At 34.6% G+C, this 26,056-nt stretch overlaps 3 protein-coding genes across 15 annotated transcripts; 1 reads left to right on the forward strand and 2 right to left on the reverse strand.

Moving 5' to 3' along the window:
• Nucleotides 1–1,266: 1,266 nt before the first annotated feature.
• On the reverse strand, nucleotides 1,267–12,811 carry LOC123907934. 2 transcript variants are annotated; one of them, XM_045958399.1, is made up of 12 exons: nucleotides 12,496–12,811; nucleotides 12,016–12,076; nucleotides 8,320–9,123; nucleotides 8,088–8,173; nucleotides 7,899–7,993; nucleotides 7,414–7,719; nucleotides 6,758–7,252; nucleotides 5,863–6,532; nucleotides 5,523–5,753; nucleotides 5,304–5,428; nucleotides 3,554–3,795; nucleotides 1,267–2,970 (listed from the first exon to the last, which is right to left on the reverse strand). In XM_045958399.1, exons 3-12 carry the CDS (start codon nucleotides 9,064–9,066, stop codon nucleotides 1,630–1,632), a joined length of 4,338 nt encoding a protein of 1,445 aa, XP_045814355.1. In that variant the 5' UTR covers nucleotides 9,067–9,123; nucleotides 12,016–12,076; nucleotides 12,496–12,811; the 3' UTR covers nucleotides 1,267–1,629. The 2 variants fall into 2 exon arrangements, with proteins under 2 accessions (XP_045814355.1, XP_045814356.1); XM_045958400.1 differs by lacking the exon at nucleotides 12,016–12,076 and having other exon boundaries at nucleotides 12,496–12,731.
• Nucleotides 12,812–16,683: 3,872 nt separating this feature from the next.
• LOC123907937 (protein CDI) lies at nucleotides 16,684–18,800 on the forward strand. The gene is made up of 2 exons (XM_045958415.1): nucleotides 16,684–16,990; nucleotides 17,657–18,800. Exon 2 carries the CDS (start codon nucleotides 17,659–17,661, stop codon nucleotides 18,460–18,462), a length of 804 nt encoding a protein of 267 aa, XP_045814371.1. The 5' UTR covers nucleotides 16,684–16,990; nucleotides 17,657–17,658; the 3' UTR covers nucleotides 18,463–18,800.
• Nucleotides 18,801–19,071: 271 nt separating this feature from the next.
• LOC123907935 lies at nucleotides 19,072–24,736 on the reverse strand. 12 transcript variants are annotated; one of them, XM_045958406.1, is made up of 8 exons: nucleotides 24,501–24,736; nucleotides 24,058–24,164; nucleotides 23,034–23,426; nucleotides 22,736–22,888; nucleotides 20,444–22,361; nucleotides 20,244–20,359; nucleotides 20,026–20,138; nucleotides 19,072–19,457 (listed from the first exon to the last, which is right to left on the reverse strand). In XM_045958406.1, the coding sequence occupies exons 3-8, from the start codon at nucleotides 23,392–23,394 to the stop codon at nucleotides 19,350–19,352; spliced, it is 2,769 nt and encodes a 922-aa protein (XP_045814362.1). In that variant the 5' UTR covers nucleotides 23,395–23,426; nucleotides 24,058–24,164; nucleotides 24,501–24,736; the 3' UTR covers nucleotides 19,072–19,349. The 12 variants fall into 12 exon arrangements, with proteins under 12 accessions (XP_045814362.1, XP_045814368.1, XP_045814367.1 ...); XM_045958412.1 differs by having other exon boundaries at nucleotides 22,736–22,904; nucleotides 24,501–24,731; XM_045958411.1 differs by having other exon boundaries at nucleotides 22,736–22,904; nucleotides 23,034–23,090; nucleotides 24,501–24,633.
• Between the last annotated feature and the right edge of the window lie 1,320 nt (nucleotides 24,737–26,056).

A 26,056-nucleotide genomic window follows, 5' to 3' on the forward strand; every position in this document is an offset into this window, starting at 1 on the left:
CTCTATCTCAAATTGTGTTCTAACATGTAAATTTATTGAATTTATATTGATATTACTAAATTTATAGGAGACATGGTGAAATTCATTTGTATGTTTTGAGTAGCCAAAATTGATTATAGACATGTAGAATTGATTCTGGCTTGTTTAGTTTCTCAAAAGTAGAATTGATTTTGCTTCCAAAATGAATTCTACTCGAAACTAGAAATCGTAGCTTCTGATTCTAGAATTGATTTTTAGACTCAAATTTTTTGTTCAACTCACTTTTGTATGAATATATCAAACATAAATCAATTATGTCAAACTCAATTCTATCAAAATCAATTCTGTCAAAATCAATTATGTTCACCGTAGAACCAAACACATTTTTAAACTAGAAAACACATAGTAGTAAAAAGTATAAATACTTCGATAAAACAATACAGTTTATATTTTAAATTGTTTGAACGGGATTGAGACTTAGAGATCAATTCAAAAGCTAAACTTGGAGATGATATTGATTTCAAGGGGGAATAGATTGTTTCCAATGACATTCCTTGATTTGGGCAATAGAGAGAAAAGAAAAAAAGTTGGATTTAAGGGTGGACAGTCTATAATAAAATCGGTGTTCCTATTTAATCTAATGGTAAAAGGTGAATTTGTCCATGGTGCACAAATTTAGCACTTGTCCATGCTAAATGCCACCGTGATTTCTACTTGAGAAATATGGAAGGTAAAAATTGAAGACAATCCTTTTCTATTTTAAGGAGCAAACTTTTTACTTTTTGATAATGGGGAAAATAACAACAAAGAACAAACTTTGGATGATGAAATTTGAGCACTCGGGTAAAAAGGGAATAATGAGATGGGTTTAAATAAATAAATAATAAAAAAAAAAGATTTGTATAACACTAAAAAAGAGAGGGAGAAAATGGAGAGAATCAATTGACAAGCAACTGAGAAGAATATTGAAGCAATGGGAAGGCCACATGGATCTCCTGCGTCACATGAACAAAGGCCTCCACATATACACTAAGTTGCATGTTAATACATCTTTCACTTCTATGTATCTCAAAACACGAAAAACTCAACACGCAATGCAGTTGGCACACTCTGCTTTAATGTGTTTCCCATACACCGCGAAACACATTGGAGGAAAAGGCAGCAGCTGCAGCCATCCCGATCTGTGTCTGTCATAATCATTCATTGAAAGGTACAACCAAGCACCAAAATCATGTACCTCAACTAAGCTATTCTAACAAGAGTTTAATTTAGTAATACAATTCTAGATAGCAAACTTGTTTAATTAAGTTCTTAACCAGGTGTACCACTGCCACACATAAAAAAGGAGTCAGGAACAGAGGAAACCCTGCCATAAAAATATTCATCCGCAAGTTCCTAGTAGCATTCATAAATTATGCCGGCTTGAATTCTCTCTATTTACAAAACAGCCGTAACTATATTATAACAACAAAAAGGTAATATAAAAACATGTATTTGAGATAGTTTAAAAAAGAAAAGAAAAACTTATTGACTCTGTTGTTTGGACGATGGCTCCTTTGCATGGGCGCTGGAAGATTATCTATCATACACCACGGGCTATGCTGAACAAGATTAATTTACACGACAGATAAGAAATATATAGCAGCAGATTTATTTGTCTGTGTATCTCCCGAAGAGGAGAAACGATGGATTCACACGTTGCCCATCAGGCAAAAGCTCTGCCGTTGAAGAATCTTTTGTGTGTTCCTTGCTTGAAGATGGAAACGATAGAGAAAGGGAAAGAGATGCAGCGGCAGCGGAAGCATCATCCTCTAGCCCATCTGCCAAACTATCTGAACGGTTATCTTTCTTGTCTACTGCCCCAACTAGGAAAGGAGGCAGCATACCCTTCGGAGCAGCCGGAGGAGGAGGAGGAGGGGGTGACAGCAGTTCTGTTTCATCCCCTAAAGCAAGATTTAGATTTGGAATCACATCCACACGCTCAAGAATCCCTTTCAATGGCATGGCATTTAGCCCCAATTGTGGGCCATTGATATTCTGAGAATCAACAGGAAAGAACGTTCTTTCCATCTTCTTTCCCAAGTCCTCGCAGATGATTTTTTCATCGGAAGCTTCTTCACATCCTTTGTCCTCAACTGAAGAACGAGAAGCAAGATCATTTCCAAGAGATGTCAAACTGTCATTAAAGGAGTCTCTACCTCCAGAACTGTAATGTCCATAAATCCCGCCAATACTTGTCCTAAGCTTCTTTCTGGAACTTTCTCCATCTTCTAATTTTCCATTTACCTCATTCCAAGGCATTTTCTGACAACCAACTACTGATAAGTCAACATGAGGAACTTCTTTATCATTGGGTAGCTGGTACTCGACCCCTTCTGCGGACAAGTCTTCCAGAAAAGGTGCCTCCAAGTCTTCCAGAAGAGGTGCCTCCAAGTCAATATAGTGATAATCTTCTTTGCCTTTCCTCTTAAGCCATTGCCGATCTTTATCATCTTCCATTTTCTCTGGAAGGTTATCCTTAGTTATATTGATTGCAGCAGCTGGTTCTTGAATTTCAACAGTTGCCTCCAAGTCAATATAGTTACCATCTCTCTGTTTCCTCTGATGCCTTTGCTGATCTTGATCAATGTTCATTCTCTCTGAAGTTTTATACATACCAATATAGCTTGCAGCATGTGGTTCGTGATTGTCAATAGTTTTCTCCAAATCAAGATAATGACGGTCTTCTTTCTGTTTCCTCTTAGTCCTTTGCTGATCTTCATCACAGTTCACTCTATCCACTCTCTTCAAAATTTCATTCTTACTAATATTGTAGGCAGCATCTGTTTCTTGATTGCTAACAGAAGGAATCTCCAAACAGAAGGTATTCTCTTGCATGTCAGAAATAGTAGAATCAGTATTTGCTTCCACCATCTTGTTACTTGCACCTGCTCCCATTTCTTCAAGAGGTTTAGACTCTCTGTACTGTTCACCCTCTAGTACACTAGCTTTCTGCATAAAGCCAAAACATCATTCAAGATACCAAGAGATAATGTACAGCAGAGATAATGCCTACTCTTCACAAAGACAGCTACAGTTTGCACTTTGCAGCATAGCTAACAAGAAATAATATGATGGACACGTATAAGGGTATTAACCTACGGGATGACACGTGCTTTTAACTAATTGATCCCTCCACAAAGAAATTATCAAATTGGTCTTAACTCTCCTTTCATTGCTACATATGTACTCAACAACCCTGTTTATTTTCCCCATGGTATAGAGACCAAGAATTGCTAACATGGGAATATTGACGTGTAATAATGCCAAGGCTGCATTTATTTCGGACCATAAAACTAAGCAGTGAAAAGTTTCATTTTTGGCCCATCAAAGTCTAAAAAAATATGTACTAATCAATATCCACAATATATCTAGGGAATCAGAATATCATTTCTAACTTAAGGAAAGGGTCATGATCAGGTAACAATTTTGAACAGATAAAGTGTTGACACCACAAGTAAATCTACGCAGATATTTATCAAGTAAAAACAAACTTTGGTATATTAAATCATGCATTTAAGGAAAAACATCATACCAGGGGCGAACCAGTGGATTTCGTTTGTTGACATAATTGGTTGCATGCTTTGTCGGAATTAATTGATTTTTCACCGATGCCCTTCGACAAACAACGTTCAGACAAAGTCACAACAGCAGTTGAAGAATTCACCTCAACTGGCAGTGCATTCAAACTTGGAGTACATATCTTTTTTGCAGAACCTGAATGATTGGTCCTCTGCCCCCTAAATACACCCCATAAGAAAAGCAGCATATTCCAGCCTGCCAAAATATAGGATAGTCAACAGTCTAAACACATGTAGAAGTAAATGAATTAAAATAATTTATTTTCTTGTTCAAAAAGTGGTTACATAGATATGCGTTTTAAAATTTCAGTCATGTAAACTGTCAACATACACCCCACCCCCCCGCAAAAAAGGAAGCTAATAAGCGATCTAAAACCCACTAATGATTAAAAGGAGAACCATGGTCAAATTATTGATTTTTTTTACAAGGTCCAAATTCACCATAGAACATTCTCTTGTTCTTTGCAACCCGAATGACTTACATCAGTCTTACTCAGAAGTATGACATCTTCTGAAGCAATGTAAAAACTATAATCATGAATAAAGATTATTGGGGATTACCAACCAAGCTATGTATGCTGTTAGGAACCCATGAACTTGATTAGAAATAACAATTTTATTAAGAAAGGGTTTCCACTTCACAATAGAGAATACTCTATTGAAAATTACAATATTCAAAGACACTCTCTAACCTTGGTGTTCTCCTATTCATAGACAGACTCTCTAAGGCTATCTTTGTCATATCTCTAGCCAATGTGGGACTTCTAACACACCCCCTCACGTCCAGAACTGAACAAGCTGGAACGTGGGATCAACAACAACGGGTGGCCCCAATATGGGAGGTCTCCACAACAAACAACAAATGGATCTAGGATAGGCTCTGATACCATCTCAGATTTTATATTGGGCCTAACTCAACCTTACAAAACCGGCTTGTAAGGTGAGGACTGCCACTTGCTTATAAACACTACACAGGCCATATCTCTTAGCAATGTGGGACTAAATCCACCCCTTCACACCCAACACAATGAAGGTGTTGGAGGCTGCAATGAAGGCAACTCAAATGCCGCAATTAGGCAGATGGGGGCGGACCGCAATGAAGGTGGAATTTCCAACACACCCCCTCACGCTCGGGCCCAATGTGCCTGAAGTGTGGACGATGCGGAAAGCCCAACAATAGATCTAGGATAGGCTCTGATACCATCTCAGAATTTTAGAGGCATATACTCAACCACAAAAGCTAGCTTGAGAGTTGAGGTTTGCACTACACTTATAAAGGCTATCTTTGTCATATCTCTAGCCAATGTGGGACTTCTAACACTAACTAATCCAAATAACAAACTAACAACTACTAACAGATTTAACTACTACTCTAATATAAATTATTCATTCTATATCCTAACATATACACTGTCGGGTGAACTTAGATAGACAGATGGCATTCTTAGTGGGAGTGGAATCTCAAATTGTCCTTCACTCATTCCCCTGGACATTTTACTAACACAGGCATTACAGTCTTTGTAAGAGTGAAATCTCAAACCTTCTTTCCACAAGACATCAAAATTGTAAATGAACTAAATTTTGACAAATCCATTAACACTGATCTAGGCATAAACTTCATCGCATGCCCAAAACCGAAAAGCGCCTATTCAGAAGTTCCTTAAATATTGGTTTGTTTGGCAAAAGTATAGAATGATTCCTTACGCTGTGAATTTTCCGGAAGCTGATTGGATGGGAAAATGAGAAGTTCAACACCATCAAAAACTCCTTTAAGTGCTAAATCATTTCTAATCATGTGATCCAATAGACCCCTGTAGTGTCTCTCATAGCTGTATCAGAACATAAAAAGAAATTAAATTATTACAAGAAATATTTGCATCTAAGGGCCTGCTGTCAATATAAGAATGATATTTATATACTTGCCTCTCAACATCTCTGGCAAAGAAGTAAAGAGCAATATTATCTACTCTAGCACCACCACGATGAAACTGTGATGGCCATGTGCTCAAGCGAGAAACTTCATTGAGGGGAACTTCAGAACTAAACTTGGTCACTACCTCAAGTACCTTAGGAGATGCAGAAGAGGATAAATGTGCCTGAACTCCAGTACATAATTCTGGAGGCTTTCCATTTCTATGCACTTCAAAGACACCCCTGCATGCAAACAAAAAAGCTCATGTCAAACACACTTCATTGCAAAATATGAAAAGTAATACAAGGGAAATCCTGAACTAAAGATAAATTAGTTAATCATGTTTCATACTGCCAGATGTAATCAAATTCAGGAAAGGCCAACATCTTCGATAGAACACTTGAGATTTCCACAGCATTTGTAGACAAGTCTCTCACTAAAGGTTTTTGAGCATTAAGACCGACTAAATCCGACTTTCCTTGTTGGGAACAAAGACCAATTGAACAAGAGTTAAGTTGCTTCAAATCGCTGGCAGATGTAGAATTCTCAAGGACTTTTTGTTGTTCATTAGTTTCTTCAGTAGTAATACTATTCTTAAGTGTGTTAGAAACCAAGACTGGGTCTTGTGCAGTCACTTCGCAATTCAATTCTGTGCCTGATGTAGAAATTTCATCAGTTTGACTGGATACTTCTTTCTTCCTGTAAATTACAGGCCTTTTAAGTAAAGCAGCCTGGATTGCAGCTTTCAATCCAATGTCTTTATGTGTTTCCTCTTTTGAGATATTTGAGAATGTGGCGAATATTTCTGCACCAGATTCTGGTAGAGAACTAGCTGTGCAATATTCTAAAGAATGGCCAAATTCCTCACATTTTTGACAGAATGGACTTTTTGATGCAGTGGGAACAACTGGCCTTGCACGATTACTAAGACTCTCTCTGGATTTCTCACCCTGATTTCCTGTCTCTCGTGATCGAGGCAGCGCATCCTGTAGAGCTTCATCATTATTGGCTGATGTTCTCTCTGTAAAATTCAAAGACAAACAGAACGGAGAGATAAAATTATTTGCAGAAAAGATAAGTTTCAAGCACAAAATTCCCGACTGAGAGACGCCCTAGCTGAAACTGAAACACATATATTATGGCTTTATTATGAAAATATGGAGAGCAGCTATTTGATACCCCCCCCCCCCCCCCCCAAAAAAAAAAAAAAAAGATGAAAAAAATATGCTTCTAATGGAGATCATACCTGAACTGCCTTGAGGCTCCAAATTTTTACGGCTTATATTGTTCATTGATTTTAATGACGCACTTAATTTTCCATCCTGGTTAACCTTCACCTCACGATTATTAACAGATGACGATTTAATAATGGTTTCAGCCCGAGGTGTAAGCTTCTGGTCACCCTTAGGTGTGGAAACAACAGAACTAGCCACAGGCCGGTCATTCCTAGACAAATATTTTCGGTCAAAAACACCTGATTCTTTGAAATGTCGAAACCCTTTCAAGTCGTGAGTAGTTGCAGATTTAGGTGAAATCATTTTGACTTTTGATTCAATTGCACTTGATCGGCCCAAACTAGAGGATTTGAATAATGTCGATCTGCTTGTCATCCGACCAGGTATCTCCATATTCTTAGAAGTTTGTTCATTACCCTTTGGTCTTGGTGGAAAAACTTCATCGACAATTTTGACTCTCGGCTTGGAACTTAAGTTGTTGGATGAATTAGACTTCAACAACATACCTATTCATAAGAACAAAAAATTGTGCTTGAAAAAAATGAAAGCTAGGGAGACATGATACAATATTGTCATGGAACCCATGCACCCAGCTACTTGAAAGGTCTCAAGATCTAATGACAAGAAAATTTCAGCAAAGCACAAAAGATGAAAGATAAACACATACTTTTTGAAATTTGACCCCGGGGGCCAAGGGAAGAAGATCGAGTAGTCTGTGTGTCATCACCACCAGAGTGGTTACGAGGAGGCATCAGAAGACCGGACTTCCCTTTTAATTTATCTGAGCTCTTAAATGAAGATTCTCGTGACAGTGGCACCAATCTCTTGGGGCTTGACACCTTTGGTGATCCTTTGCTTAATTCAAGAGCTTGCCTTTTTGCCGCTGGAGGAGCCACTTCAATGTTGTCACGAAGTCTTTTGCCAGAAACTTGTGACGTCGAAGTAGTTTTGACGATTTTTTTTTCTTCAACATCTGAACAACACAAATTCAGTACTAAAAATATGTAAGTATATAATTACAGCCATACATATAGATATGTGTGCTTGAATGCTAATGCTACCCTCAACATCAGGACATGCAAATTCATTATCAGAAAAACCATATGCATCAGGAGTTATAAATGATTTAAAATGTATGAACTTCACTCTTACCCAGCCTCTTCTTTTCAGCTTCCACTGCATCTTGGCATTCTTCACAGAACCAATCCCCTTCAGGGAGTTTTTCAAGCATTTCTCGCATGCAGTAGCTGATTAAAAGAAACAATAATGGTAAAACTCATTTTACTGAAAGAAATTAGCAATATGATAGGTATAAGAAATATGGTGAAAGTTTCTGCATACGTGTGCTCTGCACCATCAGTGCACCTACAACATATGGCAAGTAGATCCTCACGACCAGCATCTCCACAGATGTCACACACCTTCACCTATTTTTCAATCACCACAATTAGAAATAGAATTGAGGTTAAGCAACTCCACAGATGCCGTTACATTCCACTCCTCCCATTTTCATTTCAATCAAGTTAAGCTTCAACTGAAGAAAATCAACAAAAAGTAAAGGAAAGATACTCACATCATGTTCCACAACATCTGATTCATCACTTTCAGTTTCAGATTGAGATTCCTGCTTCCCAGGTGATTTCACCAGTTCTTCAGCTTTCTCATGATGTCCATCAGGGACCGGATATTTACAGTCTTCAACTTTAGCATCATGTACATCATTATCAGGATCTGCTTGTGACTTTGGACATACTTTTAGTGAAGCATTGGAAGTGCCTTCAATAAGGGTATCCTTATTGGCAGCACATTTGTCACCAGAAATAACAACAGGTGTACTCTCTTTGGTTAATGATGAACTGCAATTCTCAATAGAGCTTCGACTATCCGAGAGAGATTTACCATTTCGAGGTATATTTATTCTGTCTGCGTTCCTTAGATGGCTATCATTCACTAAATTAGCATCAGATGCTCTACTAATACAGGATGTGTTCTCATCATGACCTTCTAAATGGTTGGGATCCTGAGTCTTATTCAACAAGATCTGCTTACTCTCAGCATTTTCGGATAGAGAATCGTGACTTGAATTAACACAGAGCATATTACTTGTTTCACTGACAGCATGCTGCAAGTTTTCACAAGCTCTGCTATTAAGAGAGTGTACATTACCCTCATTCATAGAATTCTGACCATTGGCCTCCCCTGAGCGACAGTTTTCATCAGAAAACTCTTCAGCCTTTGACCCTGTGAGAGCATGGTTAAGATGCATGCAAGATGAACAAGGAGCTGAGCACACATTACAAGTCCCTGATTCAAGCCTCATATCACTGTTCTGAATCACGTAATATCTGACAAACTTCTTTCCAGATTCAGGTGATACCTAATCAAAACAAAGCACGAGTTGAAAAAGAAAGATTAATAATTAGACTCATTTTCGATAATTCTTTAGAATTCCTTCAATGTCAAAGTTTCACCATGTTATGGCATAGGATTAATCAAAATAATAATGTACCGTCATCACAAAAGCTGCATCTAAATTTATTATGTTTGTTAAACATATCTTTGCAGTTCAGTGACTAGTATTCATCTTTTTCCTATAATGTGTGGACCCCGTGCAAGCCATGGACTTACTCTGGTATGTTGTAACACTTTCTCTAAGAACATTCAAAGGTCTGTCTCAAAAAATGAATGTATTTGAATACATGGTTGTCAAACTCGGGATCCCACCAAAGAGCGTAGAACGTACGATCCCACCAAATAGACAAAATTATAGAAACAAATAAGAAAAATAATCTTAACATAATTATCCTAAAAAAATTATTTTTTATTGATTTAATCATAAAGATGAGAGTTTGACCTAAACATAAATTATAGCATTTTTTTATTAATTCCCTACACGGAATAATAATTGCCAAGATGAGAGTTGCATAGATGAGAAGTTCCCGAGTTAGGAAGTAATTAATTTCTCATTAAAACTCACCGAGTCCCAAAAAGAGGGTACGTCCAGCGTATCCCTCCTTTTATTTCTTTTTTCTTTTTTTGAGACTAGTCCCTCTTTGGATGAAAAACGGGTCCACTTCTGAGTCAAAAAAGTGTGAAGCTGGGTTGTGTGTTTTGGGTCAAAAAACAGTTCAATCAGGTCAAAATGTGTGAAATTAGGTTGAAAATGTGTGAAACAGCACGAAAGAAAGCGCTGCTCCCGCAATTCTACAATCTTCCTCTGCGTATTCCCCGTGCCGGTCTCTCCAACGATTTTCGTACCACTCCAAGCTAGAACTGTTTCTATGGGGGACCATGTTTTTAATATACATATTAATTTTCCCACCTTAATGTATCATGTATAATCGGTGGTGTATTGGTTTGTCCATTTCAATTTTGCTTACAAAACCAGGGTTCGAATCTGGCATTTTGCAATAATATTATAGTATTTTTCGTTAATAATAAGGGTTAAAGGCTAAAATAGTAGAGGCGAGGATCGAACTCGCGTGCTTATCAATGGAGCAAATCTTCTTTACTGCGTGACCGCAACACACAAGTGTTGTATACAGGGGCAGACCCAGACTTCAATTACCGGTGGGGCTAACATTTTTGCTCAAAGAACTAAATTATATTACATTTAATAAAAAGGTACACTAAAAATAGTTGTCGCAACTAAATTTACAAAGAAAATAGCCTATCCGCCATTTGTTGAAAATGAGCTAAAATTACATCATTATCAATGGTTCTAAGAACATCTCTTTCTATATAAGTTACTAGACGATCATTTAACCATTGATCGGCCATCTTGTTACTCAATACACTCTTCACATATGATAGTACTGCTGTACAGACACAACAAGAAGCACTTAAAGTGCCACAAAGGGACAAGGCAAAGGAAACAAAAGCACACAAAAACATAACAAGATTCCACGTTCAATAAGACAATAACCAATGTTCATTTTTGCTGCTATACACTACAACATATTCTTCATCCTTTCTCTAGTACCCTTCTTCCCTATTTCATTTCATAACTCTCAAATTCTCATCTTTTAGGGTTTAATTAAATATTTCCCCACTTATGGAAATCCTTCAAAGTTCCAACCCAAACTCAAATTCAAATTCAACACTCACTTTCCATATCAAATCCATAAGATTATTCAAAAATCAGTTTCTTATATTGTGAAATGTTGTTATAATTTCTTTCTTGTGATAGACTTTCTTACCGGATCTGATTCTGTCGAGGCAGTTCGTCGTGGTGGTGGTCGTGCGTACGCGGTCCGCCGGTGGTGGTGGTGGTGCGTTAAGTGTGCGGTTCGTCGGTGGTGGTGGTCGATGAAGCGTTCAGCGTGCGGACGGTGCGGTCATGAGTCTTTGTCGTGAAAGAAGAAAGAGAAGTTTGTGTGGTGATGACTTTGACTGAGGGTATAAGAGTAATTTTCTGTATTTTTTTTTTTTTAATTGGACTGGGCTGGTGTGGCTATAGCCACACCAAGCCTTACACAGGCCCGCCCCTGGTGGTATAAATGCAAAGAGTAACATATATATTATATTTAATATAACATTTAACTAAATGTATGTATGTATACCTATAAAAAAATTAAAATAAAAAATTGGGACTTTGGGCAGGAAATGGCCCTCCCCAGCCCATGAGTAGCTTCGCCCCTGTCTCCAGCATGGCGGAGTGAGAAAAACGCGGGAGATCTCACCATCTAGCTGGCGCTCTTAACGACTGTGTTTGAATATACTACTGAACTATATATAAAGTGAGAGTGTCTTGCCCCTATTGCTTTATCAAATTAGGTTATTGTTTAGGCTTATAGACTTTAGATGGCCAGTTCGTTAGGAGGCTTATTAGTCGTACCTAACAGAGAAAAGACCACTCTCTTGAGCTAATGACTTGCATTTTTCTTAAAATGCCTCCTTGAGGGTGGAATCCTAATTCTCAATAGCCTTACGCCTACGTAATACACTAATCCAAGTGCACTTATAACTTTGTCTAAACATGACACTGAGAATGTCTCCAATCTTCTAACCCTATGATTCTAGCAATTTCGCGGGAAAAATAAACAACAAATAAACAATTCTAAAAAAATAAACAATCAATGCTAAAAAATAAACAATTCTGGCAATTTCGCGGAAAAAGTTTCGTCATATTTAATCTTCCCAACCCATCGTTTCACAGTCACGGGAAAAATAAACAATAATGTGAATCAAATGTCGCTATTATTTAACAGCCTCATAACAACAACAAAATAAAAAAGTGGAAAGCAGTAAGCAACATATAGTGAATTACCCTATTATCTCAGCATGCTACTCCTTCTCAATATCCTAGCGTCTGGAAAAACTCCTCTATACTGAAATCATACAGACAACAAAACCAAACCATATTATCAATTATCATACCAACATATTTTTTTTTTACAAGTATCTATCATACCAACATTTTCATCAAAAGAACTATGCAAAAAAAAATGAAATACTTCTCTAATCAAAATCTAACAGCAATAGCAATTTCACAAATGCTAATTGAACTAAATCAAACCCTAACCTATAAACACAGTGAATTAACTCAATTATCATCAACAAAACAAAAACCTAATATTCCAATGTATTCATCTCAATTCTCATCAACACAACAAAAAACAGTTTCAATTAAACAAAAATAATAAACAAATTGATTTCAAAAAATGAAAATTGAATTAACGAAATCAAAAACCCTAACTGAGAAAAATTATCAAGTCTCTAAACACGGAAAAAATTCCGGTGGCATTACCTTCAGCAAAGTGGATGTGATTTGTAGTCGAAGAAATATGTATCGTTGAATTCGAGTTTCTGCGATGAACCAGAAAAATGAAGATTCAAAAAATCGAAAGGGTTCTTCAGAAATGAGATGAGAAAAAATAAGAGCATGCACTTGTTATATATATGTGCGAATTAACATTAACACGATCTTATTCAACAATCTAATCTCTTAATTAATTAATTATTAATTACACGGTAATAAAAAAATATTAAATTACTGCGAAAATTTTATGAAACTTGTTCTTTTTCTAAAATAATTTTATAAAAATAATAATAAACATAAAAATAAAATCCTGAGAAAGTGTTTTTTTAAAATATAAAAAACATTTCATGAGAATCCAAATACATCTAACCCTGCTGGCTATATTATTATTATTATTATTATTGTTCATCTCTCTAAAATTTCTGTGTGTTACTCAATAAAAATTGATTTATATTATTATTATTATTATTATTATTATTATAAAACCAAAGACCACTTTATAATTTTATAAAAATCATAATAGATATTTGTTCGTAGGAGACGAAATGACATATTCATTATAAACTCTCACATATTTAGAGTAGTTGAGGTTTAAATCACGGTTATGAAGATCGATCAAATAATTTTGACATTTTGTTGTCGATTGAATTATAATTTGTGGATCATGATAGATATTTTTTGATAGATATTTTTTATTATTTATTAATTAATACTCCAATATCATAAATTACAAGTCATTTTAATTTTATTTTGTCAGGTAATCTAGTAACCAAAAATTTCACCTTTGAAGTAAAAAAGTGGGGTGTCCGAATAAATAGGCTACAAAATAAGTAGAGTATGATAAAAATATTCCTCCAAATAATTAAACTCAAATTCTACCGAATATGTATCTTTTTAAAACTTTTTTTTTTATTTCTAGTCAGGCAGTTGAGTGGCTAGAAACTTCACCCTTAAGGTAGATAAGTGGAGTGTCGGAAGTTCAAACTTCAATCCTTGTATATAAAATGTGATGTTCCTTACTAATTGAGTTAAGCTCATGGGGACTCTTTAATGAGTTAAGCTCATAGAAACTCTTTTAAAAACTTGTTAATCAGTTGAATTAGTAGTACTCCATCCGATTGTTAATATAAAAAAAATCATTAATATAATCTAGATACATCAATATTAATGTATCTAAAAAATGAATTTCTTATAAAATATTGGGAGTATTATTTAGAGAAACTTTGTGATGAAGAAAATAAACAAGACAAGGTAGGGGAGAGGCCGCACGTGTAAAATGAAGTGGGACGCGTTGTGTTCACAGTGAGCGCGTGAAGATAGCGTGGGTACATTTTAAATTTTTAATAGAAAGCGTCCCAGCCTCACGTTTTTTCTATATCTTTAATTTTTGCCAAAATTACACAACTACTCTTTATCTTAATTTATTGCATGAATAAATAGTTTTGACCCAAAAAATTGTAAAATAAATAGTTTAATTGATTTTTTTTAGTTTAATGAATATGCACTGACGGTATAAAGGTCGTCCAATAAGCAATTATCATTTTGTCATGTCATATCAAGAAAGTGGGATGAAGTGGAGTGATATGGCAAAAAACATGATTGATATTGGTTGACGGTGTAAAATTATTGTTGTTGGAAATGTTATTAACCACTTGCTTACAACCAAGTTTTATGGATACTACCACTAAATCTCAATTATCAAGCCAAAAAATCGTCAAGGGAGAAGCACCTTTTTTCTTTAAGATAGAAGCAGACCCTACACCTAACTATTTTCTTACCGCATAGAAGTGGAAGAAGGGAATAGAGTGGAAGGGAGTTGAAGAGATTAAGTTATGCTTTGTTGGAAAATTCGTGAGTCGAAGGAAATTACGAGTCCAACCCATAGGAAAAAAGAGAAAGGAAAGTACATGTTCGTATATGATGAAATTGAAGATGTCAGATTTCTGACACCATGTAAGAGGGTCACGGTAAAGTCCATAACAACACTTTCTTATTTCAATTTTAGTATTATTGTGATTGTGATATATTTAAGGGTTTGAAAGGTGGTACGGGTTTCTAGGAGCACATTACGATCTTGGGTATGGTAGGTGCAAAGTCACTTGCACATTTTCCATTGTAAATTGTTCTGTTATGGGTGCAAGTTCATAATTCAACCTCGATATTCATGTATGAGAATATATGAAAACAAATACGGAGCCATGGGAGATTTGTTGGAGTGTGATTCAAACAAAACCGCTAAAAATAACAAAAACTCCCGAAGAAGAAGATCAAACTATGGTCGAAGTTCATTTGAAGTATGAACACATTGACTTATATTGTTACTATTGTGACTAATTAGACCACGGTGAGGATTCTTATGACTTGATATACCAATAAGAAAACAATACTCTACGTGAATTATTAACTCCACTTCTATGTGTGGTGGTGTATATAACATTAAATTATTAATCAAGTTGTATGATCTTACTTTTTCATTTTTCAGTACCTTCGATATTACTATGTCTCATTACCTGAATTTCTAAACACACTTGATATACATTTCTTAGTCTTAAACCTCAATCAGCACAAAGCTAGGATTCTTGTTTGTTCAATAAATTTTCGAGTCACCGTTATAATGAAGTCAAATAAGCTAGGATTTTCATTAGTGTTAACCTAATGCTCATCCTTCAAATGAGGAACAAAGATGAGTTATAAGAAGCAATTTGATGAAAATATTGTAACATTGTTTACAAGAATTAGTTTAACTTTTTACTAATAGAAAGAATGCCAATTCAACAACATAAATCAAGTTGCTTTCGCTTCTATCTTATTTATTTGATATATTGTTTGACTGTTTTGCTAAATGAACCCCCTGCATCTATTGCGAACCTTCTGGGGTCGTATTGTTCGATGGATGGTCCATTACTTGGCTATGTTAGCAACTGTTGAGCCCAATATTGTTTTCATAAATGAAGAAATTTTCTCGTCTCCCCGTCCCTAAATTTCTTTTCTCACTTAAAAAACTTTGAAAAACATTTATTGAAGTCTTTTTCGGTGTAAATTTTAATTGAATTTAATTTACACTAAAAATAACTTTGAAAAACGTTTCTCAAAGTTTTCCAAGTGAAAAAAAAAATCTGGAAAGTGAAAAGAGAAATCATCATAAATGAAATATCCAGAATCTATTGTGAAGCATCTCCTATTTGATTTTGGTGTTTCTTTTGGCTAAAAAGAAAAGCGAACATATACTAAATCCAATCTAATTTCCCCAAGAGGACATGTATTTAAAAATCTAAATAAAATAGATACGATTATGTTACACAAATTCTAGTTCAATCGATAAAAATCTTAAAATTATTTGATTTAAAAATTGTGACCGAAATTCGAATTCCGACTCTTCTACTTATGTAGACGTTAATATGTATGTATGAGGTGTACTTTTGAATATAGGATACCTCATTTCTCCATACTTAGGGTGTGTGAATTTAAGACAATAAAATTCATGTCGAAAGGGTTGACGTTTCGATCTAAGATAAAGAAGATCTTTGAGATAAGAAACACACCCAAAACAATAAAATTTAGGTTGAAGGGTAGATGTTCACAATTTACAAATAGATAGAAATACACGCGGAAAGTTAGATGGAGTGAGTGAGAGATCATATTTTACATGAGATCCATTTATGATTTTTAGGTGTTCAAATACACATATATCTTTTTCAATATTAATCATCTGATTCTCACGAAAGGGGACTCGATAACCCAAAGTTCGACTACACAATAAATAAAATTTAACTAGAAATTATTCCCACGAAAAATCCAACTTAAATTTTACAAAACAATTCATCTTACAAAAAAACTCATACTCAAGACATCATTTCTGACCAAATGTTAGTTGGTTCAGTGGTGATTGACGCTGAACTTGGTAGAGAGGACCACAGTTCGATCCTCGCAACTGCATTTAAGAGGAAACTGGAACCACTTAATATCAGAACTCGCCCCGAACTCTGGACTACTAGGACTCCCTTCTCCTATGAACGAGAGGATGAAAAAAAAATCATTTCTCCATATATCTCTCCATCTCCACAAAAGAATCTCAAAATGAGAGATTTTCTCCCTATTCCCATGTATGCCAAAAATAACAAAAGTTAATCAAAATCATGTAATAAATATATAAATATGTAGATTTAAAAGTGAAACAATGGATTGAGATAGCTGATTGGTGAATAAACCATTGGAGAGGATTGAATATAGTGTGCTATATATAATCCAGCTAATTACAATATACGCGTCTATGATTCTTTAGCATCAAAATTGCTAGATTTACTCTTTTTGATATTATTATTTGTGTGAACATTATATAACCTCCTACTGTCGGTGTGCATGTGCTTCACCGCTCAATCCTCTCTCTCTCTTTTTCTCTTCAAAATCTTCTTTTTTTCCTAAACAAGTCCAACACACTTGTTCCTTCCTTCTCCAATTCAATAACCCCTTTTCTTTCTTTCTGGTAATTCTTTCTCTTCATTTCTCAATTGGGTTTACATTCTTAATTTATGTTTTCTTATAGTTTGTTTCATGTTAGGCAATGCTTTGAAATCTAATCAATTATCACAACTAATGGGTCATTTTGAAATGTGAAAAAGATTACATTTTTACTTTGTTTCTTGTCTATGATCAAATGGGTGTGCTTGATTTGATTTCTTTGCATAGACTAATCATTGATTTGTGTTGTTTGTTTGAAATTAATCAATTATCAGTATCACATTATTGCAACAACTGGGTCAATTTGAAAAGTGAAAAAGATTGCAGTTTTTCATTGTTTTTTTGTCTATGATCAAATCGGTGCGTTTGATTTCATGTAAGGTAATGTTGTGAAATTAATACAACAAATGGGTCTTTTTGAAAAGTGTAAAAGATCACGTTTTTTCTGTTTTTTTGGTCCATGATCAAATGGGTGTGTTTGATTTGATGTCTTTGCATAGATTAATCAGTGATTTGTTCTTATGACAGAGATTAGTTTGAGCAATTGGGTGATTTGGGTCATTTTGAAAAGTGAAAAAAAGATTTCATTTTTTCATTGTTTTTTGTCTATGATCAAATGGATGTGTATGATTTGATTTTTTTTTTTTTTTGCATAGATTAATCATTGATTTGTTTGTTGTTTGTTTGACAGAGATGAGTTTGAGCAATGGTAAAAATGAATCTCCATTACCAACTAGTAATGGTAATGGAGTAGCTGCTGCTGCTGAGAATGAGAATTCAAAGAAACCATTCAAGATCTTTGTAGGTTATGATCCACGCGAAGACATTGCGTTTCAGGTATGTCGCCATTCAATCATCAAAAGGTCTTCAATTCCTGTTGAGATCATACCAATTAAGCAATCAGATCTGAGAAAAAGTGGTCTTTACTGGCGTGAGAGAGGCCAATTTGAGAGCACTGAGTTCTCTTTTTCAAGATTCTTAACACCTAATTTAGCAAATTATCAAGGTTGGGCTATGTTTGTGGATTGTGATTTTCTCTATTTAGCTGATATTAAGGAATTGGTAGATTTAATTGAAGATAAGTATGCTATTATGTGTGTTCAACATGATTATACTCCAAAAGAGACAACAAAAATGGATGGTGCTGTTCAAACTGTGTACCCTAGAAAGAATTGGTCTTCAATGGTGTTGTATAACTGTGGTCATCCTAAGAACAAGGTTCTTACTCCTGATACTGTGAATACACAAACTGGTGCTTATCTTCATAGGTTTCAATGGCTTGAGGATGATGATATTGGTTCTGTCCCTTTTGTTTGGAATTTTCTTGAAGGCCATAACAAGGTTGTTGAAAATGATTCAACTACTTTACCTAAGGCCGTTCATTATACTCGTGGAGGGCCTTGGTTCGAGGCTTGGAAGAATTGCGAATTTGCTGATCTATGGCTTAATGAGAAGGAAGAGTACCTTAATCAAGCCAAAAAAGAACAATCTAATTAGAGATTGAAGATGATCTATGGCTGATCTATGTTGTAGGATTGATATCTGTTTAGAGTCAATCAATTATGGCTACGTATTATTCTTTCTTTTGAATTTGTTATCGTGTTAAGTATGCATCTGATGATGCTAGTTCATATCTTCTTATGTAGTTAGTATTCTTTACAGTACTACATTATATTACTTTGGCATTTTAGAGTGAGTAAATGCCATTCATGATGTATTTGATTTTTTATTTGTTTAATGACCTCTGTAGGCTCTAACAAGAGGTCAAAGTATAACTTTGTATTGAGTATTTGAATCAACAAGGCTTTAATCATAAGATAAGAGATGAACTTCAATATAGTCTCTTGGTGTTGAGAATGTAGAAAAGTGTATGCATGATTGTGAAAAACTTGGATGGAGCATGATTTGGCTCGTCTTACATAAGTGGTGTCTGAATTACATTTGATAGTTTGTATCCATGTGAAAAATACAGATGGAAAGTAAATATATTTAACTGTTAATTATGAACTTAGTAGTTAAAAATTATCAAATAATTTTTTAACAATGGAGTAATTTTGTGGCATCAAACCTGAAAATATGCATCTGGAATAATATTAAACACTTTCAAAGCTGCAATTTGTAGCTTTTTTCATTGATATTGTGACTGAGGGGGAGGGGTTAAAATGTATATATATTATTCCTCTAAATCGAATCAGTATTGTTTTTCTATACAAACTTTTTATGAATAAGAAACAAAGTATGAGTATAAACTGCTTATGATGGTGAATATATTAACACTTGACGAATGTCTGGAGCAGCGGCACATTTAGGAAAATCACGGCAAGAAACCACCGGAAGCTTAGTTTTTTGTAAACGCCGTTCCAAAACACATACTTAATAAATGGCTACAAGCCTAACAGTTGTTTCTTTTTAAAATTTGCAATCAGATCTTCTTCAGATGGAATCTCAACACCTGCTTTTGAGGTGTTAGACCACCATTCTTTGATTTCTTCCTGCACATAAAGAAAGGAGAGAAGAGCATTAGGTGAAGTTAATAGCCAAAACATGTGATCCTACATGTTGATTGTAAAGTACTAGTATAAAATAACTGAACCAAAATAAAAAAGTAACAAAAACAACAAAAAGAAGCAGACATTATCGTCACATGAGTGTAGCTCAAATGGTAGCTACCAGAGACATTATTGGAGTGGCCGGGGTTTGAACCCCGGATTCCACATTATGTGTGAGACTCTAGCCACTAGGCTACTTAACCAAAAAAAAAAAAAGAAGAAGCAGACGTTATCATCATAACCACATGAAAATTTCACATTTGATAAAGTTTGTTAGAGCCTGAATTTCACAAGAGTTTATGGAGTCAAAATGACATTGAAACTAATAGCTTCAATAACAGTAGGCACATATACAATGAGAACTACAGAAAAGCTTAAAAAGTAAGAGATTAATTGTCATGCGCATGCAGTGTAAAGTTGATTATTATCGATAAGTGCATATAATTTTTTTACACCGACAGTATATATACAAATTAAATCCAATAAATAATCATCGACAAATGATTATTACCTCAAGAAAATCTTGATTAGATATATAATGACTTTCTACCATACACTTGATTCCCCCTACTTTCACTGAGAGAGATTTTCTAGTATGCTGCTCTAAACTATGTCTCTCGGTTTCTGTCATACACCAGAATGAGAGAAGTTTAAAAATAAAAACAAGTTATCTCAAAAATAAAATGTATGATTTCACTTTCAAATGCCAAGACGTGACTTTAATTATACCACTTATACAAGCCACATGGTATCCAGTTCCTCCAGGCCCTTCTTCCCACTTCCCAAACCGCAGGCGCAAGAAAAAGCCATCAAGTTGCGATATCGATCCATGCGCTGTTATCCATCTGAAACAATCATATGAAGAACATTCTGTTAAGTACAAGTCATCAAGAGATATTGTGCCTGTTTTATTGGCTTGCATTACATACTTTAGGATGTCGGTGCGGGACAATTGAAGCTTTTTCACTGCATCGAAGATTCTTTCTGGTACATGTCTGGATGGAGATGTTATAATAGGTTTGTCTTTGAATTTGTTTTCCTTTGAACTAGAACCACAATATTTCTTGCATGATGCATTGCATTCTATCTCGACGGTTACAATATCATTTGATTTCCGCTTCAAATTAACATTCTGATCTGTTTTGTGATCGGTTCTATCATGGATAGTACCGCCAGATAAAATACGGTCAGCCGCATCAGTCTGTTGTCTCGCACTCCCTTCATTGCTCGGGATAAAATTATTTCCACTAGGAAGTTTGGAACATGAAATTGCCCAGTGGTTGAGCTGAAAACATTTAATGCACATAAAAGGAAAATTTTCTAGACCTTCATATGAATTTACATTCTTCTGAAGATCTTCTAGCTCACTTTCTGCAACAGCTGAGCAATCACTGAGTTGGTGACCTTTTGTGCCGCAAAACAAACAAAACATATTCACTTGTGAGGTACATTCTGCTTTGTTCGTCGGCATACTATGATCACTGGCAACAGATCTCCTGGCAAACATCGAAGCATTTTGCTCCGAGTTTGTGATTCCTGGGGAAGACGAAAGGTCGTTGAACAAGGGGGCAGTTGACTTCGGTGCAAATCTAGATATCCACAGACTCCCTAGATTGTCTCTTCTGTGACCGATATTCTCCGCTTCCTTTCTCTCAGATGGTGCATTGGAATTTACATTATCAGTATTATTTGTATTTTGTCTTGTTGAAGATGAATTTGATGCCATTTCTTCCTTACTAAGGTCCAAATTTGAACAATTTTCATTCTCTACTTGGTTAACTTTGCTGATTTCCTGACTGTTAAAAAAATTTAAAGGTTCAATGTTAGGCTGCGACGGACCAGCATCGTATCTCCCTATAGATTCTACAAACCTATTTGATTGAAAATGCCGTTCGGCAAGGCTATTGTTCTCTGGATAACAGGTTATTGGAGTAGCATTTATTCCAGGTACCGTGCTATTACTTGGCTCAAAATCCTCATCACCTTCTCCTTCATGATGAAACATTCTTGTTCCTACATCCTTCAAACTTGGACTATACATGGACCGAAAAATGGATTTGAATCCTGTATTTTTCGGCTCAGGAACTTGATTTGTTTTGCTTGCAACAAGTTTCTCATCAGACCATGCATTAAGAGGACCTGGATTTGCAATTCTAAGAGATAAACTGTTTGAATCGTGTTGGACTGATTGCGAGATCCCTTTCACCATGCTTGAAATCCAGTTTTTGAATGAGCTTTCATGTTTAATATAGGATTTGGAACCAGAAGTTTCTTCAACGCTGTTTTTGGCTCTTTTACTTCCAATTATCAACTGCTGTTGTTGATAGTTACGCCGCTTCTTACCTGTGGAAAAAAACCTAGCACTGTTACAGCTTTCAACACTTGAATTGCTGTCACTATCCATTGATAATCTTACATTTGCGTCCCTGTCTGATAAGGACTTTTCCTTCCCTTTATTTTTCGCCACGCGAATTCCACTGTTACATGGAGAATGCAAAACCGGAAGAACCTTATTGCAAACTAGTGTCATTTCATTGTCCTCACGAGATTTGCTTTTAGTCTCAATAACAGTAACTCCACATGTTGCAGCACAAGCAGGTTCAGTGTCAACATTTCTTAAATCATTCTCGGCACAAAATTCCGTTTTTTCTAAGGGATTCCTACTGGAAGATGTTAAATTAGTTCCTGCAGCACCAGAGCCTTTATATTCAATTATAGGCTCAAACACATGTAAATCATCATCTGTTCCAATTCCAACTGCCTTTTTTCCGATACCAAAATCTATGCCTTCATTGGAAGGTCTCCCTGGTGAAGGATTTTGCTCCATGATGATAAGTTTAGGTTCAACTGATTGAAGTAATAAATTATCAGATTGTGAAATCAGGACGCAGGATACTTTTAAGGCATGTATAAAAGGAAGAACTTAAATTCTTTAGTGAAGACAATAAATTCAATAAACTAACTTCTTTGAACATGAAGGTTATGTATCATATTTTTGAATGTGCATTTAAAATAACAAAAACCTATGTTTCTTACTATGAAAGCATTGACACAAACACGGACACCAGACAAACACTGACACGGACACGTCGACACCAGAATTTTTTTGAAAAAATGAATCAATTGAACGTAATCACATGTGCCGGTGTCGGACACCAGACATGCCTTCCATCAGAAGTGTCTGTGCTACAGAGGTTTCTTACATTAATTACAACACATACCTGAAATAGCAGATAATTTGTTTCCTTCTATTCTAGATATTTCATCGGTTCCAATGTTGGCTTGATCACCAATATTCTTCTCCCAATCTTGATCATAGGGAAAATTAGGCGCTCTTTCAACAGTCTTTACTTTCTCTTCGTTACCACGAGATCCTGCCAGAGGAGATATCTGTTGGATCGAGGAAATGATTCCAGAAAAAAGTGACTGGTAGGAAGATATACAAGCAAGATCATAAACAATTAACTATTCAACTAATGTGTTTCTTTGTCCTTCAGTAAGGGTTGCATAAGATGTTACCTTTACCGTTGCTATTTTCTTCATCGGCTTTATAATCGGGCTTGACACATGCAATAGCTATAGATTTTAGAAAATTATCGTCAATAGGTTTATCCGTGATAGAGTTGCAATAAGTAACACTTTGCGGCAGAGAAAGAACCATAGAGCAACTTGGTCCAACATCGCGAAAAAGAGAACTATTTTTATCAGCACATTTAAGACTTAGACCTTTTTCTGGAGACCAAACAATTTCAGATAGAGGGTCAGTTGTAGCTAATGTCATGTCAGCTCTAGAAGCTGCATTTGCACCTGCACCTGAACTATTTTTATTAAGTTCACTATCACTATTTTGTTTTACTTTATTGTTTTCTTCTTCACTCATCTTCAGAAGGACAAGCTCTTCACAAAAAGGTCCTGAAATATTATCCGAATCGATATCAACTTTTATGTCGCGCCTTGAAATGAAAATAATTCTGAGCGCATGATATATATATAACAAATGTAAATGTTTGAGGCCACTAATTCATTAACAGTAACATTAAGCCTAGCACCAAATTACTTGACTGAATTATCTGTTACTCATTAAAGTCAAATTGTTTCAACAAACCATTAATCCAACTTCCTTATATGCAACATTCTTAATTCAACATTTCAAATGTATTAGATTTAGGCCATGTTTGGATAAATAACTTAATTAAATGCATGACGTAAGTGTTTATCTTATAAGTGTTTATATACAAGTTATTTCTATAACACTAGATAAAGTAAAGACAGATTGTTAAATATATAAGCTATAAGTTTTTTTGCAGCTAGCCTGGAGAACTTATGTAAATAAGCTGAAAAACAACTTAAGGACATGTCATAAGTTATTTTCATAAGTTTTCTCAAACAGTCTCACAAGTGTTTATGTGAATCCAAACATGTCCTTACATGTGAACCAAATAAAGAAGCATAAAGCATTTATTTAATTGACAAGGACATCCAAATTCTTTAACAAAAGCATCATAGATTCTAATGAAGTTGAAAAGCATCATTCATTTCATACCATAAACTCAAATTGTTAGAGATGAAACTTATGAGTGGATTTCATCTCTAACATGCATGCTTCTTCTTCATGGTCATCCAAACAATAAGTTGAATTGAATTGAAGCTCTGCAAGGATTCAAAAGTTCAACTCTTAAGTATTGATCATTTAACTAAATATGCTTTAATACAAAAGCCTAATAGCTAAGTAGTTTATACTACTATTACTATTACTATTACCACCGCCACTACTAATTAAATACAATTACACATTAATATTATATTAAAACATGTATGACATTTGAAGTTACAAAAAAACACAATCTAATTATTTAACAGATAAAATTAGTGGATAAGATAAAGTGATTATATAATAATAATATGAAAGTGAGGTAGAAACCTGAAAGTAAGGAAACCAATAAGCAAAGTATAATTAAGAAGAAGTGATAGTAGAAAGAAACATACCAACAAGTTTTGTTTGATCCACAAAACAAAAGGAAGATAGAAAGAAGAAAAGAAGAGAAAGTGAGGAATTGCGGTTGCAAGTTGCATGAAGAGTTGCAGTGTGACACATGTGTTGTCTTGTGACAGTTAATGTGAAGCTGCCTTGTCTTCTTTATTGAGGTTAAGCTTATGCCACGTGGATACATTCTCTGCCACTGACTACTTATATTTGTGATACATTGATGCTGCTGTGATTCAAATCATCAGTTTCAGATTGAGAAAATTATTATAATGATGTATGCTATGGAGATTTAAAAAATGGGTCTTCTAGGGCACATCTTAAGATATACCAAAATAGAAATTCAACATTTAATTATACAATAAATTTAATGCTTCAAAAAGTCAAAATGCACAAATTAGCATTTAATGATTTCTATTTTTGCTTTCTTAACATGTGCCTTAAGGGCACAAGTTAACATTCTTCTTAAAAAATTATCTAGACTCTAATATAGTTTATAGATAATAAATATAAAAAGTAAAAAAAAAAACATTATATATAGGCTCTGTTTGGCAAGCCAAAAAAGCTAACTTTTAGTTTTTGTCTTATGACTTATAAGCTAAAAGACCTGTTTGGTAACATTCTTTTCAGAAAGAACTTTTAGCTTATTTTACTGACTTTTAACTTTTTTTTCATAAGCTATTTTAAGTAGCTTATGAGTTTATAGCTTTTTATTTTTTCTTCCTCTTTTACCCTTGTTATTTTAACTAAAATCCACATTTACCCTTTATAATTTGTTATCATTAGAATTTAAAATAAAATAAGTATATACATGTTTTAACGTTGCTTCTTTTAAAATCACACACACATATATATATATCCCTATATATAGGGAATGTATCATGTGAGAACTGATAATTATTGTGAGAAACGAGAACTATTAATAATAACCATTAGATTTAATTGACGCATCAGATTAAAATCTCCCTACTCACTTAAAATCTTATGTGATTATATTTGTGCAGATTAGAAAATCTTCATATATAAACTTTCCTAATTTATACAATTGATTATTTTACTAAAAATTATTTAAAAATTAAATTAAATAAAGAAATGATTAGAGGCATTACGGTTATTATATTGTTGAAGCTTTTGATTTTGTTTTTCTGGAAAAGAAAATTAAATTGATACAGGCATACACATGCCTGAAGATACAAAAGAAGTCACAAAACCTATTGTCACACAAACACAGCTAATGATAAATGAACTAGAAGTATATAATAACCATAATGCTTTTGGTTTAAAGAAAAAAAACTTAGTGTTATATTAGTATTAAAAATTGAAGAGAGAGGTAAAAATTTATTCTTGTAAATTTTGGAAGGAATTGCAATAAATTAGGAAAGATTATATGTAGGTAGATTTTTTCAATCTTCAGAAATATAATCACATGAGATTTTAAGTGAATGAGAAGATTTTAATCTGACGTGTTTATGACGCGTCTATTAAATCCGATGATTATTATTAATAGTTCTCATTTCTCACATAATTATCAGTTCTCACCTGATACACTCCATATATA

Source organism: Trifolium pratense, linkage group LG2, assembly GCF_020283565.1.
Source record: "Trifolium pratense cultivar HEN17-A07 linkage group LG2, ARS_RC_1.1, whole genome shotgun sequence".
Taxonomy (NCBI): domain Eukaryota; kingdom Viridiplantae; phylum Streptophyta; class Magnoliopsida; order Fabales; family Fabaceae; genus Trifolium; species Trifolium pratense.

Excerpts from the sequence above, each read along its gene's own strand:
- LOC123907934 (XM_045958399.1), bottom strand. The coding sequence starts at position 9,066 with ATGAGGCTTGAATCAGGGACTTGTAATGTGTGCTCAGCTCCTTGTTCA. Across the intron at positions 7,994-8,087 it reads ACTGATGGTGCAGAGCACAC|CTACTGCATGCGAGAAATGC; the intron begins GTATGCAGAAAC and ends TCTTTTAATCAG. Across the intron at positions 5,754-5,862 it reads GAATTTGATTACATCTGGCA|GGGTGTCTTTGAAGTGCATA; the intron begins GTATGAAACATG and ends GTTTGCATGCAG.
- LOC123907937 (XM_045958415.1), top strand. The coding sequence starts at position 17,659 with ATGAGTTTGAGCAATGGTAAAAATGAATCTCCATTACCAACTAGTAAT.
- LOC123907935 (XM_045958403.1), bottom strand. The coding sequence starts at position 23,394 with ATGAGTGAAGAAGAAAACAATAAAGTAAAACAAAATAGTGATAGTGAA. Across the intron at positions 22,889-23,033 it reads AGAAAATAGCAACGGTAAAG|GATCTCGTGGTAACGAAGAG; the intron begins GTAACATCTTAT and ends CTCCTCTGGCAG. Across the intron at positions 19,458-20,025 it reads CTAATCAAGATTTTCTTGAG|GAAGAAATCAAAGAATGGTG; the intron begins GTAATAATCATT and ends CTTTATGTGCAG.